We start from the raw sequence: 18,127 nt of genomic DNA on the forward strand, positions 1-18,127 counted from the left end.
CACCTTCTGCATCAGTCTATTATTGTACTATCCCAACAAATGAGAGGGTGGAGCTGTGACAAAGGAAAACATAGATGTCAGTGCCAATCTTTCCAAAGCTGAGGCCAAGTGTACTGTATGGAGAGAAATTAACCTACAGTGGCAAAAATGCTGGGATCAGGAGACTAAGGGTAGCCACTTGGGAAATAGTTGTAGAAGAAAAGGAAGGAGGAAGTCACTCTTGCTTTACTGAAAATTGGACATTCTTGAATAGTAGAGAAGCTTGAATCTTCGACTGGACTGGGTTGCTTGATGCGAGGACGTTTCACTTCTAATCACAGAAGCTTCCTCAGCTAAATTTCTTATTCTTCTCTACAAGAGTCAAGACAGAAGTCAGACTACTAGAGCAAGAAATTTAGTTGAGGAAGCTGCTATGATTAGAAGCGAAACGTCCTCATGTCAAGCAACCTAGTCCAGTCGAAGATTCAAGCTTCTCTACTATGGAAACCACATGGACAACTGAGAGCCTTCACAGAAACATTCTTGAATAGTACTCTCCTCCTCTTAGGACAGGGGTAGGCAACCTGTTCCAGAAAGAGCCATGAGGGTGCAGGTTTTCTTTGCAGCCGCTGACTCCACCAGGTGATTTTACTGATTAATATCACTTTGAGCAGATGGAATCAGTTAATGAGTGAAATCACCTGGTGGAGTCAGCGGCTGCAAAGAAAACCTGCACCCTCATGGCTCTTTCTGGAACAGGTTGCCTACCCCTGCCCTAAGAGGAGGAGAGTACTATTCAAGAATGTTTCTGTGAAGGCTCTCAGTTGTCCATGTGGTTTCCATAGTAGAGAAGCTTGAATCTTCGACTGGACTAGGTTGCTTGACATGAGGACGTTTCGCTTCCAATCATAGCAGCTTCCTCAACTAAATTTCTTGCTCTAGTAGTCTGACTTCTGTCTTGACTCTTGTAGAGAAGAATAAGAAATTTAGCTGAGGAAGCTTCTGTGATTAGAAGTGAAACGTCCTCGCATCAAGCAACCCAGTCCAGTCGAAGATTCAAGCTTCTCTACTATTCAAGAATGTCCAATTTTCAGTAAAGCAAGAGTGACTTCCTCCTTCCTTTTCTTCTACAACTATTTCCCAAGTGGCTACCCTTAGTCTCCTGATCCCAGCATTTTTGCCACTGTAGGTTAATTTCTCTCCATACAGTACACTTGGCCTCAGCTTTGGAAAGATTGGCACTGACATCTGTTTTCCTTTGTCACAGCTCCACCCTCTCATTTGTTGGGATACCTACATGTGCTGGAACCCACATCGTTATCTCAATGCTTTTCCTTGCCACATCCCTGATTGCCAAAAGAATGTCATAAATAAGGTCTTGCCGACTCCCGGATGATCCTGTCCCAATACTATTGATAGCTGATACAGAGTCACTGCACACCAACACTTTCCGAAGATAAATCTGTGACACCCACTGGACTGCCATTGGAATAGTCTATAACTCCACTGGAAATATACTCAGGAAAAGTGTGTTCTCTTGTATGACTTAATATTCCAGCCTTGGACTACAAAAGCTGCTCCAGTAGCACCTGTTTCTGGATCCTTTGGCCCATCATTGAAAAGTAACACATCCTACATTTTGTGTAGGACCATGGTACACTGAGGCTGGATTGGAAATGTTTCTTGTGTTGATGAAGGTTCTCAGTCATTCAGGTAGAAACTAATCAGTAAACAATATTTTGAGTGTTATACCCTGGTCTAGGGGTGAACCACTCGCTCCCCACTCCCAAGGATGACCAACCACGAGGTCTGCAGTCCAAAATATAACAGCTTTAATATGCTTTCACAAAAAAAAGAAAAAGGCTTCAGGGTGCGATAAAGGCCAACATAAACAACAAGGATTTGCAATAACTGCAGAAATTAGGTTTCAAAATCAGCACACGGCATCAGATTGGGAGCAGGCAAAGCGCTTGACGTACGTTTCGGTCTTCCTTTTAAAGTGGAGTTGTTGAACCAATCAGACGGTGCCATCTGTAACAAGCTCACCTGGAAAAAAAGAAACTCACAGCACACAGGATGAACAGCACCTCACCTAGGTAGGGAGGGTAAACACACTTGCACCACACATACTAAATATGACTCCAGGGTTATAACATCAGGTATATTTTTTGTTGTGGGTTTCATGCCAGAAGTCATAATTATCGATCGTTCTTTTAGAGATGGCAATATTGATGGACCCGTACCCAAACACATCCAACTTCAAACGTTAATCAGGTGACACACCTTGAGTTCAGCTCATGAATACAAACTGCTGTACAGACAGAACGCAGCTCACTTACCACTCTAAAAAAGTAAAAATAAAAAAAGGTTGCTCGAGAAGTTCTGAAACTAAGTGAAAATTCCTAAATTGCCTCTTCCACTTTCTGTAAGCGTATGCATCTTCAGCCATGAGTCTTTACTCTGAGCTGACGCCATACTGGTTTTCGGACAGAAAGCCTGTGTGACCCACCAGGGAAAGCGTCCCTTCGGTGAACGCCTTCCTGCTCTCATGAGCCTTCAGATGCACCCTCAAGTGTGACTCGGTGACAAACTTTTTACCACAAACCGCACAGCGGAACGACTTCTCCCCTTTGAGTGTCATTTTAGCGCATCGTATGAGATGGTAGCTACGGGCAACCATTTTGCCACAGGTGGTGCAATAGTAAGGTTTTTCTCCTGTGTGTATTCTCAGGTGGGTAATAAGACCCGAACGCTGGCGAAATGACATCCCGCAGAAGTGACACCTGTGCGGCCTTTCGCCTGTGTGGATCGTGAAATGACCTGTTAGGTGGTTCCTACGACCAAACACTTTGCCACATTTAGGACATTTAAAGGCCTTCTCCCCGTTGTGACTGTCGTTCATGTGTCGGATCAGGTCCGTGTCCCGGTGAAACTGCATGCAGCAGAAACGGCAAATTTTTTTCTCCTGAATGTCCTCACCATCTGTGTCGATGGACCTCTGACCAGAACAGGACGAGCTTGAATCATCTCTAGCATCACATTCTTCTTCGAGATCACCATTCAAGGTCACAGTTACAGAGCTGAATGCTGGAAAGTGCTGGTGGTGAGTCAGACCAGTTGAGTCTGACTGTATCAGACCAGCTTTTACATCCTCAGCAGAGTCGGCTTCAGGGTCTGGGATGAACGTCGCACTGACTTCCACATGCTCCTCTTTGATCTTTAAAGGCTCAAAAGTCCCATTTTCCTGCTGCATCTTCAAAACAGATATCTGGACTTTCTGTTGTGAAGGAAACACATCCTGAGAGACTGTCTTGGTCCCTGTAAGACAAAGGACATAAAGATGAAAGACCTTTGTAATTAGAGCAGAACTCATAAAATATGCCTGGCAATGACAAACAACCCACTACATCTGGATCTATGAACTGTATGACTGATATGGTCACTTTACCCCTGTCTCTTACAGCTAATGTGACCAAGGGGTGATGGGGTTCCAACCATGCTTGGCAGCATTGTAAATAATACCAGAGTTCCATCTGCTGGACAAACAATATAATGACATCATTTTCAACAGCTACAATGCTTTATTTGATAAAAAGAAAGTTTTCATATGGGCAATCTTAACGCAGATACAGTATGTTCATGAGAGGCTTGTACCAGGCAATATTACTGGCCAACCAATATATCGGTTGAGCTTGACCATACACACATCAGATTCAGTCCAACATATTCAAGTAAAATACATGTTTATTCATAATAGTTTGCAAACCTGAGTGATGTGGGATTTTTCTTTTTCAACTCCAACTCCCAAATCTGACAGCCATTTCTGGAAGCTCTTCCACTGTTGAAATGAGGCTCTAAACCAGTCTCAGCTGCCTAGCAAGTTTGATAAATATTTTCATGGTAAATAGTTTAGTTCTGTGGGCTTATTCAACAAGGATGACCATATTTTGATTACTGAAAACAAGGACACTTGGCCCAGCAATGAGATACTCAAATGATACTCGAAGTTAACTCAAACATGGTCAAAGACAAAAAACAATGAAAACCAGGACATTTTCATCACTTTCTAAAATAAAGCCAGAATGGCCAGCACAGGACATGTGCTGGTAAAACTGGACGTTTGGTCACCCTAGTTCAACTATCTCAGGGACTTGCTCACAGGTCAGGCTAAAATGGAGCGCAAGATTGGTGCTGTGACAGAGGTCTTGCAGACGCTGTACCTAGGGGTGAAAGTAAGCCGGCGTCACTGACTGAATACTCCCCCCTAAAAATTGGTCTGCCAGGATTGCTAAAAAAGCAGTTTGAACATAATAGTTTTGAGTTTGTAGCATCAACAGCAGATGCTATTGTGAACACCCCCTTTTCTACTTTTTTTTTTTTTTTTTTTTTTTACTAATAGCCCAATTTCATAGCCTTAAGAGTGTGCATATCACAAATGCTTGGTCTTGTTGGATTTGTGAGAATCTACTGGTACCTTGTTTCCCCATGTAACAATAAGAAATATACTCAAAACCTGGATTAATCTTTTTAGTCACATAGCACTACTATTATTCTCAACACTACTGTATATTAAAATTAAAATATTTCAATCTGCAAAAACAGCCACTGCCACCTACAACAAGCAGCTCTAAATTAAATTGTAAATAGTTTTTACATTAAACTCTTTAAAAAGTAGTTCAGATTCATTTGTGCTTGTTAATGCAATATTACAAATTATTCCTCGTGTATATGATTTTTGAATGGGAAATTGCAGTTTGTTTGTTTTTTTTAAGGGTAAGACAATGGAGTCCCCCACACAGTAATGGAGCCCCATACAGGACTCCATTCAGGGACTCAAGAAGGCTGAATACTCCAAACTGCAGTTTGGTGCATACGCACAAACAACAGTCAGAGTCCCCCCCGCCAACCGAAGGTGCAGGGAGGCCACCCTCTCATCTACCGGGGTAAATTCCAACGTAGCGGCGCTAAGCCAGGTTTTCATTTTTTTGAGTAGCACAGTTCCTGCCAGAATCTAATCTTACTTTCAACCCTGGCTGTACCAGACCATTGTGATGAAGAAACAGCTGAGCCAGAAGGCAAAGGTAATGCTTTCTTTTGAGACAGAGAAAGACAGAGAGAACAAGAGAGAGGGGGGAGACGGGGAGACAGACAGACAGACAGTCAATGTACAAAAACAACAAGTGCGCCATACAAATTGACAAAAAACACAGACTTATTTCCCCAAAGCAGGGGGGTTAGACAGGAATTCAGTTTGAGCCCAAAACCCTCTTCAACATATAGATCAATGACTTGGCCAAAGCATTAGAACAGTCTGCATCACTCTAGACACAGAAATCAAATGCCTGTTTTTCACAGATGACCTGTTATTTGTCTCCAACCAAAGAAGGGCTACAACAACAACTTGACCTTCTAGACAATTTCTCCCAAACTGCCCTGACAGTGAATCTAATCAAGACAAAAAAAATACGATATTCCAAAAAGGACGCCTCCAGTTACACAAATATAAATTTCTTCTTGGATAAGATGGCCTTAGAACACACACAAAAAACTACACCTACTTCGGAACAAACATCAGCACCACAGGCAATTTCTCCCAAAGCTGTAAATGATGTGAGAGACAAGGCAGGAAGGGTTTTTTATGCCATCAAAAATAAAGTCGACACCCCAAATCAAATGTGGCTTAACATATTGGACTCCGTCATAGAACCCGTTTCTCTTTATGGTTGTAAGGTCTGGGGCCTGCTCGCCAACCAAGATTTTGCAAAATGGCACAAATACCAAATTGAGACTCTGCATGCAGAATTCTGCAAATTCATCCTCTGTGTCCGGAATTAGGATGATACCCGCTAATTATTAAAGTTGAAAAGAGAACAATTCAATTTTATGACCACCTTAAAAATCAGTGGTGGGCACAGTTCCACGAATCCCCTAACTGCTAATTATCGTAGATAATGTTTTCATTATCGGATTAGCTTTTCAGATAACTCTGAAAACCATTATCGGAGTAATTATCTTCTGATAAGTTTTGGTCCGATAATTTTTAGACCACTAACGTATGTGGTAAACAAAGCTGAACAGCTATAAACATTTATAAAATTTAAAATCAGTTGAGCACCTATCAAATGTTTTGTAGCAGATGTGTAGTTCTACCCTCCATAAACAGAGGAGAACTGGTTCCAGAAGAAACCGCTCTATCCTCTGCAGACAAAGGAAAACTGGTCACAAAAAAGAAAAAAAAAAAGAAAAATTTCTTTTAACCCCATACTGATACGCTGGCAATAGCACCCAAGTCATCCAGAGGCATACAGGTTTAACTTATGGTTAAAATTTTAACCAAACTAATTTCGGACAAGTTATTTAAATTACCGTCACGTCTAAGGTTTATAAAGTGAAAATATCATTTGGGACGGTCTGATCAGGCTCCACACGGAAAACAGCATTAAACTCTTTGTATATTGTGCCTAAAACTCTCGTGAATATATTCTCTGAGTTTATAGACGTTATTGTGTTTGTGTTTATTAAATTCCATGCATCGTAAACGTAGCAGACAGATTATCTGGAATTTTGTCTTGGCAAGTTTTCACGCCATCTACTGGCCAGTAGTGTTCATGGCAGTATTTGCCCTAAAGCTAGGCAGACAATGTACAATATTTTCAATCACTGTACTTGGCTCCAGCTCAAACTGTACGACAAAACCACACAGTGTAGAAGTTCAGAGCGCAGGATTTATGTTCTCACACATGTACGTTCAAAAACCACATGTTGGACTCGTGTTTCCAGAAGCAAAACGTAAACAGAAGCTTTTATTTTTCAAACTATATTTACATTTCTTATTTTTACAAAAACTCTCGATGGGAGACATCAAAGTAAAAAAAACAAAAAACAAAACAAAAAAAAAAAAAACATTATATGATATGTTGTATTTTAACTTTTTCTGCTTTATTTTCCAAGCCCTCCGCCTGACGGCAACGCTGTTATTGAGTACAGAGATGAGCTTCACTGTTCCTCTCAACTGCTTTGCTGGGCGCTCAAAAACAGAAGTGCTGACTCATTTTTTGGGTCTGTTGTCGCCTTTGATGCTCCCAGAAGCAATCGCGGTGTTAAAACTCAAAATCAGCTTGTTAGTAGTTGCAAGTGTACTGGAGACAATACTGGAATTTATCGGTTATCTGTAGCTTCCGATAAATTTTTGGGTGGTTTATCGGTTTAGCTTGATAAAAGATAACATTTCAGTTAGCTGAATATTTGTTATCAAAGCTAATTTTTTTGGTTAGCTGTACCCACCACTGTTAAAAATAAAGACCCCAATACGCTCCATAACAAAGCCCTGATCTATAGAGAGACTGTAGAGAGATGCCCCATCAGCCAGCTGGTTCTGGAACTAGCTCCACAAACACAAGCACAGCCACCAAACACAAACCCTGTTAGACTAAACGAAATTATAAGAAAACAAAAAACTATGTGACACATTGGAAAAAAATAATCAATCAAAAAACAGAGTTAACTGGAATGCTATTTGGCCCAAAACAGACAGTACTCCATGGCAGAATACCTGAGCACTGTGACTAACCCAAAGCTCAGGAAATCCTTGACCATGTACAGACTCAGTGAGCACAGCCTCACCATGGAGAAAGGCTGCCACAGGCAGACCTGGCTCCCCAGAGAAGACAGACTGTGCACCTACTGCTCACAACATGAGGTGGAGACCGAGCTGCACATCCTAATCACTAGCACCAAGACATCAGAGACACGTACTTCCCACAGATCACAAATACCCAAAAAGACTGAGAGCATGACTAACACCAAAAAAAATTTCCTATCTGTTGGGTGAAGCACAATAATGTGCAAACACAGCAGCGTGCTGCTGCAACACAAGAAGGAGCAACAGACATAAAGCACCTTAAACCCAAAACAGGAGATTAAACTGCTATGTCACTTTATCTGTGTTAAATATAACACATTCTATAGGATAGTATATTTATTTATTTATTTATTTTTACACCAAAAACCACAATTTTTACTATTATTTCAATCCCATATCTCGTTTACACATTTATTTACTGTATAATATTAAGTGTATGTACATCTTATTATTTTTTGCTCTATGCAACATTTGGTTTGACAATGTAAACCTCTTTCCCATATCAATAAAGCTCCAATGAAATTGAATTGAAAAGCAGAAAGAGAGAGCAAGAGAGAGATTAGCTGAAAGGCTAAGACATTTAAATCATAATTTATAAATGCCACAATGTGGCTCCTGTGAAGTATAAAGTTCCATTTAAAGAAATGACAGACACCTGAATTAGCAAATCAGCTTCTGACAGAGCAGGGACAGATGGAAAATGTGCAGGTTCATGCGTCCTTGAGGGCAGGACTGAGAACCAATCCCTGGTTTACACCAGAGTGAGGTAATTGGCTCCATCCTTGTGTGCACGTGTGGCCTTTGCTGTGCAACGACTCCAAAACCAAATCATCGCAGGTTCAAGATATTTGGGATACAAGATCAACACACAACCTTGACCTACTTTTCCTGGATTAAATGACCCGACACCAAAATGTTACAGACTCACATTTGTGACATCGGTTTATCTCACAACTTTCTCGTGAGAGTTCTAAGCCCGCTGACCCTTGACCTACTTTTTCTGTGACCGACTACCTGTTGGGGAGGTCACCAACTGTGCTCCTGGAAGTCACCAACCCTGCATGTTTTCCACGTATACCTGCTGCAACTGCAGCTAATTGATCAAGTCTGGTGTTTCTCTGCTCTTGATTTAAAGGGCAGGTGATCTCTAGAAGCAGGGTTGGTGACCCATGAGCCAGCACTCAATTTTGACTGAATTGGTAGCACTTAAGGGTACCAAATACGACAATCCAGCCTCAGTGTACCAGCCTACACTAAACGTATGGTGGTCAGTTCAGGGTAGCAACTACAGCCAGTTAGGAGTCACTGAAGGATTGCACAAAATTTGCATCACTTGTTACCAAACTTTTGACCCCTATACAAACTGAAATTGATATTTGTCACAATTTTTGCTGTTTTTACCCTGTAACTCCCTAACATTCAATCACAGATAATCCAAACTATACCTTTTCGTAATCTTTATGATAAGACAAATAATGCTGTAAACCCTTCAATATGATTGGAGCATTTTTAAATGTTGAACCCTTTGAGTAATCATTCCTGTCCCCTCTCTGGCTATAGCTGCCACCCTGGGATGGCCACAATACATTTTGTGTAGGGCCATGGTACACTGAAGCTGGATTGGAAATGTTTCTTGTGTTGATGAAGGTTCTCAGTCAGTCATTCAGGTAGAAAATATCTACAAGTTTAACTGAAAGCAACTGGACTTTCCTTCCCAGAAACAATATTTTGAGTGGTACACCTTGGCCTAGGGGTGAACCACAACGCAACTCCCCTTCTTCCCCACTCCCAAGGATGACCAAACACAAGGTCTGCAGTCCAAAATATAACAGCTTTAATATGCTTTCACAAAATAGTAAAAAGGCTTCACTGTACGAAAAATGACAACATAAACAAAACAATCTCTCAGCTCTTCTTCCCACCTATTTCAAATAAAACAACATAAAAATAGTCTTACCTACAACTCCTCAGGTAAAAACAAAAGAAAACAAAACAAAATGGCTTCTCACCCCCACTAAGACAAAATATGGACTGCTTTCCAAAAAACAAGGATTTACAATAATTACATAAATTAGGTTTCAAAATCAGCACATAGCATCAGGATGGGAGCTGGAAGAAGGCAAAGCCCTTGATTTGAGTTTCAGTCTTCCTTTTAAAAGTTAAATTGCTGAACCAATCAGATGGTGCCATGTGTAACAAGCTCACCTGGGAAAAAAAAGAAACTCACACAGCACACAGGATGAACAGCAGCTCTCCTAGGTGGGGAGGGTAAACACACTTGCACCACACACACACACACACACACACACACACACACTAAATGTCATCAGGTACAATTTTTTAAGTTGTTGTGGGTTTCATGCCAGAAGTCAAAACTATAGATCTTTTTTTTTTTTGTTTTGTTTTTTAGAGATGACAATATCGATAGTCCCATACCCAAACACATCCAAGACCTCAATGTTACAGCTGCACTTCACACGTTAATCAGGTGACACACCTTTAGTTCAGCTCATTAATACAAACTGCTGTACAGACAGAATGCAGCTGACTTACCACGCTAAGAAAAGAAAAGTTGCTAGAAAAGTTCTGAAACTGACTGAAAATTCCTAAATTGCCTCTTCCACTTTCTGTAAGCGTATTATGAGTCTTTACTCTGAGCTGACGCCGTACTGGTTTTCGGACAGAAAGCCTGTGTGACCCACCAGGGAAAGCGTCCCTTCGGTGAATGCCTTCCTGCTCTCATGAGCCTTCAGATGCACCCTCAAGTGTGACTCGGTGACAAACATTTTGCCACAAACTGCACAGCGGAACGACTTCTCCCCTTTGAGTGTCATTTTAGCGCACTGTATGAGATGGTAGCTACGGGCAACCATTTTGCCACAGGTGGTGCAATAGTAAGGTTTTTCTCCTGTGTGTATCCTCAGGTGGGCAATAAGACCTGAACGCTGGCGAAATGACATTCCGCATAAGTGACACCCGTGCGGCCTTTCGCCCGTGTGGATCGTGAAATGACCCGTTAGGTGGTTCCTACGACCAAACACTTTACCACATTTAGGACATTTAAAGGCCTTCTCCCCGTTGTGACTGTTATTCATGTGTCGGATCAGGTCCGTGTCCCGCTCGAACTGCACGCCGCAGAAACGGCAATTTTTGTTCTCCTGAATGTCCTCACCATCTGTGTCGATGGACCTCTGACCAGAACAGGACGAGCCTGAATCATCTCTTGCATCACATTCTTCTTCGAGATCGTCGTTCAGGGTCACAGTTACAGAGCTGAATGCTGGAAAGTACTGGTGGTGAGTCTGATCAGTTGAGTCTGACTGTATCAGACCAGCTCTTACATCCTCAGCAGAGTCGGCTTCAGGGTCTGGGATGAACGTCGCACTGACTTCCACATGCTCCTCTTTGATCTTTAAAGGCTCAAAAGTCATATTTTCCTGCTGAGTCTTCAAAACAGGTATCTGGACTTTCTGTTGTGAAGGAAACAGATCCTGACAGACTGTCTCGGTCCCTGTTAGAGAAAGGACAAACATGAAAGACCTCTTTAGTTCGAGCAGAACTCATAGAATATGCATGCCAGTGGCAAAACAACCCACTACATCTGGATCTATGAACTGTCTGACCGATATGGATTTTTTTTTTTTTTTTGGTGGATGATACTGATGCTGATATTAGGAAATAAAATATTTACGATGCCAATTTACATATAAAAATGGTTTTCCTAACATTTCCTTATCAAACCCTTATAACAAAGAAATGTAACTGAGGCTTGATGTTTTCCCATTTAAGCATGAACTTTTTTGAAACCAACAACCAACCAGTGGGTGTCAGGCTGCATTCACCTGGATTGACAGTCACTGTGCTTTTGAGCTCTTCATCCAATAGTGGTTCCACTATGGAGATGGTCCACCTGGAGATATCCCAGTGAATAATGCGAATGCCTCCAGATGGCTTACGGTGTACTGGATTCATTTTTTGTGTTAGAAGAATGAGCAGCTCCCCACATGTTTGTTTCTAAGCTAAACCTGTCACCGATAGCGTGAGCGCGTGTATACACCAAAAATGCATAATAAATAACACTACTGCACGGTAAGTGGAACACAATGGCAAATGGTACGAATAATCTGTCACGTGACATACAAGCCACCAATCAAATGACAACGATCTATTCAGCCGTTATATAACATGTAATATGGAGTCTGCTCCACACGTCTGTTGTAACATCTACTACGGATAACAGCAGCAGTCTGAACTGCGTAAGTCCATAACTCTTTAGATTACCCTCAATTAACATGTATTGTGTCATTTCAAACACAGTTGTTCAGGTTCTTGCTGCTGTCCCATTTTGATGGGGTAAATAAGGCCCTGAAGTTTCATGTCTAATGGCATTTTTTACAGAGCAGTGAGTGAAACTCAGAAGATGTAAACTCTGTTCCATTATCTGATCTTATACATTTGATTTTTCAATAAGGTGCAACATCAGTAATAAACTTCCTTGTACCTTTAACAGTATCACTCTTAGCTTTCAGGAAATAAGCAAAAACAGCTCCTGAGTAATCATTTGTAAAAGCTATGGTATATCTGAAACTATCTTTAGCTGCTGGTTCTGAAGGTCCAGCCAGATCTGTAAGTACAAGATCAAGTACACCTTTGGCTTCATCATTGGGCTCTCTACTCCTGCTCAGAGCAAATTTACCTGTTATGCACACTTCACATTTCAGATCAGACTTGTCAGTTTTACCTTTAATTTTCATCCCATCTCTAATGCTCTACAACTCTTCATGGTTACAGTGACCAAATATTTCATGCCACGTCTGAGTGTCATAGCAGGCACTATATTCATCAATCTCATCTGCAACGATATTTAGACAGAACAGTCTGTCATGAATATGAATATCAAAAGCCGTACCGTTTTTATGGACGAGCCGGTTCTGTTCTTCTTTGAAGATGACTGTTGCTCCTTGGCCATTAGCAGCTTTGACCGAATAGATGTCCTGTGAAAATGATGACACCTATAGCACAACCAACAGCATCATCTCCACAATTCGACCCTTGCTGTCTCTCAAGCGAATCTTGCCAGTGCCCTTCTTCAACGCAATGCCACTGGGCCTCACTCAGTTAGCCAACTCCAAAACAAGGCTTTGAGGCTTAAAACTTGAGTTGAAACCCTTGATTTTTGCTAGTCTATCACAATGTGCTTTGTTGCTCCAGAGTCAACCATGAGACCCTTAACCTTCACTCTGCAAACCGGGGTGTCGTCCACCTGCTCCACCTTGAAAGCGAACGTGGTCTTCTTCATCCACTGCTTGCTTCACCTTGTCTCATCTTCTCGGCCAGCAGTTTGCGTCCTTGTGTGTGGAACTCTTGCAGAAGTTACACCACTGTCCTGGCTCTCTGCGCTCGCCTCCTCCGCACCCTCAGTGCTCAAAGCAGGTGGTTCCTTCAATAAAATATTGCATTTCAAATTGAGCAAACACAACTGGGCGAAAAACTTAGTTTCCCACAACTCATAATTTTTCCTCATTTCTGTCAAAACATAAACGGTTCCATCGGCTTCCAAACTCCTTTCTGGGCCCATAACCTGTTGGAGCTGCCATGTCTAAAGGGGTGGAGATACCGTCAACACGGAGGAAAAACAACACGGCCTTACGTTACGTTGGCCTGCATGAACACTCTTCACAGAGCAACCTGGCCCTTGAATGAAAATTTCACACTGGTGTGTGACCCCACCCAAAACAGGAAGTCAACAAGAACATCCGCAACAATAAAATACAACAGGAGCGCAAGACTGATGCTGTGACGGAGGTCTTGCAGACACTGTACCAGACCTTCATGGTGAAGAAACAGCTGAGCCAGAAGGCAAAGGTAATGCTTTCTTTTGGGAGAGAGAGAGAGGGAACGAGAGACTGATACAGAGAGAGACAGAGAGCAACAGAGAAAGAGAGAGTCCAAAAAACAAATACATTCTGGGAAAACTGGAACAGCCTGAATAAACAAAAACATGAAGATCTTCCCATACAAAATGGAGATGTATGGGTACTTCACCAATATATTTGGTCCAATAGAGAAAAATAAACAGAAACAACACATACAAGTCAAACTACAAAGCTTAGAGTCAGCCATTAAAGATTACCAGAAGCCACTAGATTACCCCATTACCCTAAAAGAACTGCAGGACAAACTAAAACCAACTGAAGCCAAGAAGGCCTGTGGTGTTGACAACATCCTAAATGAAATGATCAAATTCACAGATTTCACATTCCAACTGAGCCATACTAAAGCTCTTTAACATTGTCCTTAGCTCCAGGATCTTCTCCAATATTTGGAACCAACGACTGATAATGCCACTCCAGAAAAGCAGTGACAAACTTGATCCTAATAACTACCATGGGTCTGTGTCAACAGTAACCTTGGGAAAATCTTCTGCATGATAATCAACCACAGACTCCTACACTTCTTTACTGAAAACAATGCCCTGAGCAAATCCCAAATCATTTTTTTTTTTAACAAATTACCGTACAGCAGACCATATTTTCATCCTCAGCACCCCGATTGACAACCAAATAAACAAAAACAAAGGCAAACTATTCTCCAGTTTTGTAGATTTTAAAAAAGCAATTGATTCAATTTGGCACAAGGATCTGCTGTACAAACTCTTGGAAAGTGGGGTTGGAGGTAGAGCCCAGTTTGTACTTAGTGCCAAACTGCCAAATCACAAAAGTCACTGCAAGGTGCTTCACAAGGCATATCAACCTTAATATTCCAACCTCAATAATTGTTTTAATTTCAGAGCAACTGACAAGTCAGATGAAAACACTTCATGATGTTTTTCTTTCTTCCTTGTACACAGCGCTATGAAGTGAAGCGTAGCAAGAACAGACTAATGGTAGAAACACCACGAAAGGAGCATCTGGATATTCAACGTCACGCTGTACAGCATTTGAAACCTGCAAAGATCAAGGTTAGCACAGTGATGACAACTACTGAAGACCAGCCAGATGCTCATCATGAGTAGTTACTGAAAATGACAGAAGAGCAACAATGCCCAATGAAGGAACTGGAAGCTCTGAAAGCTCATTTCAAGCAAGTGCTGGCAGCCCTGAAAGAAGAACACATCAAAGAGCTCCAGGCTTAGGAAGCTAAATATTATAAAGAAGCAGAAAGAGCAGAAGAACAGCAATGGAAAAGAGCTGAAAGATCAAGTAGCTCAATCCAAGAGAAGCTGGAAGGTCTTAAAGTTTATGCCAAAAAAGAGCTGAACATAATAAAGGAAGACCACAAGAAAGAGCGCCAAGAAAAGGAGGTGAACTTTCAAAAGCAACTGGAAGCTCAGAAGACCAAGGCCAGAAAGGAATTGGGCAGCGAAGTCTCGTTTGAGGGTGGGCAATAAAGGGGTTAAATGAAAGTGCATATGATTCAATAATCTACTTCTGGGGAGAGCCCAATTATCATTATTCACATTAAACCTCACCAAAACATACCGACACAACCTCTCCCATTTGCCTTGTCTTCTTTTCTCCACTGGGAACCCAAAAAATGCACTTTTTGCAACTGATTGGGTGACTGCAGCCAAAAACAAAACAGTACACCATTTTTCCGTGTGAAGCATTGCTGTGTTTGTGCTGCGCAATGGCAGGCTGTCCCCGTGAGTGGTTAAATCACACAATATCACACAGGGGTTCAAGTCTCACAATGGTAACCTATTCTGACAAAAACTGGAAGCCCAGGAAGCCAGTCTTAAAAAATGACATTGAATCCAATACAAAACATTCTTGGGTTTACGTTGCTGGGGGAGCCTGTGCTCCTATTGGCCTCTTGTCAGCAAGGTTTATGACATATTAATCAAAAGATCAGAGATTGAGCAAGAAAACTGAAGACTGTATAAAATATAAGTGTCTGAAATGTTTGTTTTTTTGCACGTGCGCGCACACACACTCCTTTTGAATAGAGTATACAACTGAAGTTATGTCACTCCCAAATAAATGTTACACGACTGAATGAATTAAACACGTAAATTCTATTTAATCGTAAATTACATATTAAATACAGACTAGTAACATAACATCTCAAAAATAACGTTAATTTTGTTTTGAAATGCGTAAAGTAAATAAGGCGCTTCCCCGTTTTGTCCAGCAGATGTCACCATGGAGCACTGTTACAAACAGCAACGTGCATCCTTTATTATTATTATTAATATTATTTTTATTTTTCTTAAGGAAATCCCAGAAATCGTCTCTGCTTGAAGGTTCGTTGTTACATCACTTGTTACGGTACTACAGCGACGACCCGGTACGGTTAGTCTCTTTATAAAGACATTTTTTTTGTTTTTCGTCGTTGCTCCACTGACCTGCTCTGTTGAGTTTGACGGTGGGTTTTAGGACGGTCAGCTGCGCGAGCTGTCGTTTTAACTGGGTGACTTCGGACTTGCTGCGTATTACTTCCACTTGATACTCCGAGATTGTTTTCACAAACAGTCCAAAGATTTCCTCTGCAGCCGCCGTTAGCCGCTCGGTAACCAGCAGTCTGAGCCCTTCCGTCCCAGACATTATAGACGCAGAGTTAACATAAATAACGAATGATGTATTCAGAAAATATTCTGGAAGGAAAAAAAAAGGGAAGCTAATTACAGAAAACAGGATGGAGCCTGAACCAGCTCATCTCCAAAATGTACCAGCGCCCCCTGATGGAGGGCGGGCGATATCCACCAAAAAGGTATTTTGCCGCCACCTACTGGGCTGGAGTGTCATTGATCCTATTAATCCTGCTTCAAAAAAAAAAACATTTCAGATGTAAATATCAAAATAACTACATATAATCTAAGCAAATTAAACTAAACAGGCTTAATGTTGAGCAAAATAAGATTTATTCATCAAAATTTGAATGAGAAAATGAAAGGTATGTAAATATCATGAATGAGTTCACAAGTTTTCAATATTCGCACTGTTTTCGAGCATAACACACAAAACGCCTTTTCTTTTCCTGTGAATTACATTTCTATACCTGAAATGAACAAAAACATTAAACCTATAATTTTGAGTTGTTTGAGATCATTTAAATGAAAATTGGTTGTTAGATTACGAAATAATATACATTTTTCCGAATCACCCTGTATTTAACTAAAGATTATTTTCATAATCGATTAATTGATTGATTATTTTATCAATTAGTTGGTTAGTTGTGAGGTCCGTAAAATGTCAAAGGGTGAAAAATGTTGATTTGTGATATCCAGAAACCAAGATGCTGCCTTCAAACATCTTGTCTTATCATAACCCAAATATAGACACTTTACTGCCAGATAGGAGTAAAGCAGTTAGTGAAATAAACCAGAAAATATTCTTATTAAAAAATTGAAATCAAAGAATGTGGATGTTTAAAAAAGAGAAAATAATTGTTGTTGATTAATTTAACTGTCAATTAATAATCTGTTAATGATTGAAGCTCTAAATTCATTACGCTTTTTTATTTTGTATGTGCTTCTTTTTATGAAGAAGGATCTTGGCTACTTGTATAGACTCCAAAGACTCAAACGATCTGTTACCCCACCAAACCCAGGACCATTAACAAGAGTAAGCAGGTTTAGAAAATGGATGGATTTTTTTTTTAAGCTACATTGCTTTTATTTATGATTTCATCTAAAGTTTATCAGATCAAAATATATTTGTGGTTGTGTAAATTTATGGTATGAAGTGCATAATTCTGAGTAATTGATTTTGAAGTAATCCAAAAGTATTCCCATTGTGTTGTAATTTGTATTCAGTAACCTTTCCCAACTCTACCCTGCACTGTAAGGTGTATCTGAAAAATATAAAAGCCTGTCTTTGGATTGACTCTGCTGAAAGATGTGCTGACTACAGGGAAAATACCGCTGACAGGTGGGAAAGACCGCAAGCTGGGATCCTTGCAGGGGCACATTAAGCCAACAGGCCAATGATGAGGTAAGTATTTTTGTTTTTGACTTAGTATGTTGGGGGGGGGGTATATGCTTGCATCCTTTTTAACACATGGAGACCCTCAAGGGTGGTGCAGAACTGCTGAATTTTCTGGGGAAAACCTGGTCTTGTTAGGAGAGACGGCATCCATCCCACTTTGGATGGAGCAGCTCTCATTTCTAGAAATCTGGCCAATTTTCTTAAATCCTCCAAACCGTGACTATCCAGGGATGGGACCAGGAAGCAGAGTTGTAGTCTTACACACCTCTCTGCAGCTTCTCTCCCCCTGCCATCCCCTCATTACCCCATCCCCGTAGAGACGGTGCCTGCTCCCAGACCACCAATAACCAGCAAAAATCTATTTAAGCATAAAAATTCAAAAAGAAAAAATAATATAGCACCTTCAACTGCACCACAGACTAAAACAGTTAAATGTGGTCTATTAAACATTAGGTCTCTCTCTTCTAAGTCCCTGTTAGTAAATGATATAATAATTGATCAACATATTGATTTATTCTGCCTTACAGAAACCTGGTTACAGCAGGATGAATATGTTAGTTTAAATGAGTCAACACCC

The 18,127-nt window shown here is 40.9% G+C and overlaps 1 protein-coding gene across 3 annotated transcripts; it reads right to left on the reverse strand.

Moving 5' to 3' along the window:
* Nucleotides 1-1,789: 1,789 nt before the first annotated feature.
* Nucleotides 1,790-16,255, reverse strand: LOC117523683 (zinc finger protein 22-like). Of its 3 annotated transcripts, XM_034185271.1 has the most exons (3): nucleotides 3,746-3,787; nucleotides 3,441-3,512; nucleotides 1,790-3,297 (listed from the first exon to the last, which is right to left on the reverse strand). In XM_034185271.1, the coding sequence occupies exons 2-3, from the start codon at nucleotides 3,487-3,489 to the stop codon at nucleotides 2,435-2,437; spliced, it is 912 nt and encodes a 303-aa protein (XP_034041162.1). In that variant the 5' UTR covers nucleotides 3,490-3,512; nucleotides 3,746-3,787; the 3' UTR covers nucleotides 1,790-2,434. The 3 variants fall into 3 exon arrangements, with proteins under 3 accessions (XP_034041162.1, XP_034041161.1, XP_034041160.1); XM_034185270.1 differs by lacking the exons at nucleotides 3,441-3,512; nucleotides 3,746-3,787 and adding an exon at nucleotides 15,969-16,251; XM_034185269.1 differs by lacking the exons at nucleotides 1,790-3,297; nucleotides 3,441-3,512; nucleotides 3,746-3,787 and adding exons at nucleotides 9,436-11,132; nucleotides 15,969-16,255.
* Nucleotides 16,256-18,127: the final 1,872 nt, after the last annotated feature.

Source organism: Thalassophryne amazonica, chromosome 13 (assembly GCF_902500255.1).
Source record: "Thalassophryne amazonica chromosome 13, fThaAma1.1, whole genome shotgun sequence".
Lineage (NCBI taxonomy): Eukaryota > Metazoa > Chordata > Actinopteri > Batrachoidiformes > Batrachoididae > Thalassophryne > Thalassophryne amazonica.

Excerpts from the sequence above, each read along its gene's own strand:
- LOC117523683 (XM_034185270.1), bottom strand. The coding sequence starts at position 16,167 with ATGTCTGGGACGGAAGGGCTCAGACTGCTGGTTACCGAGCGGCTAACG. Across the intron at positions 3,298-15,968 it reads CGTCAAACTCAACAGAGCAG|GGACCAAGACAGTCTCTCAG; the intron begins GTCAGTGGAGCA and ends TTTGTCTTACAG.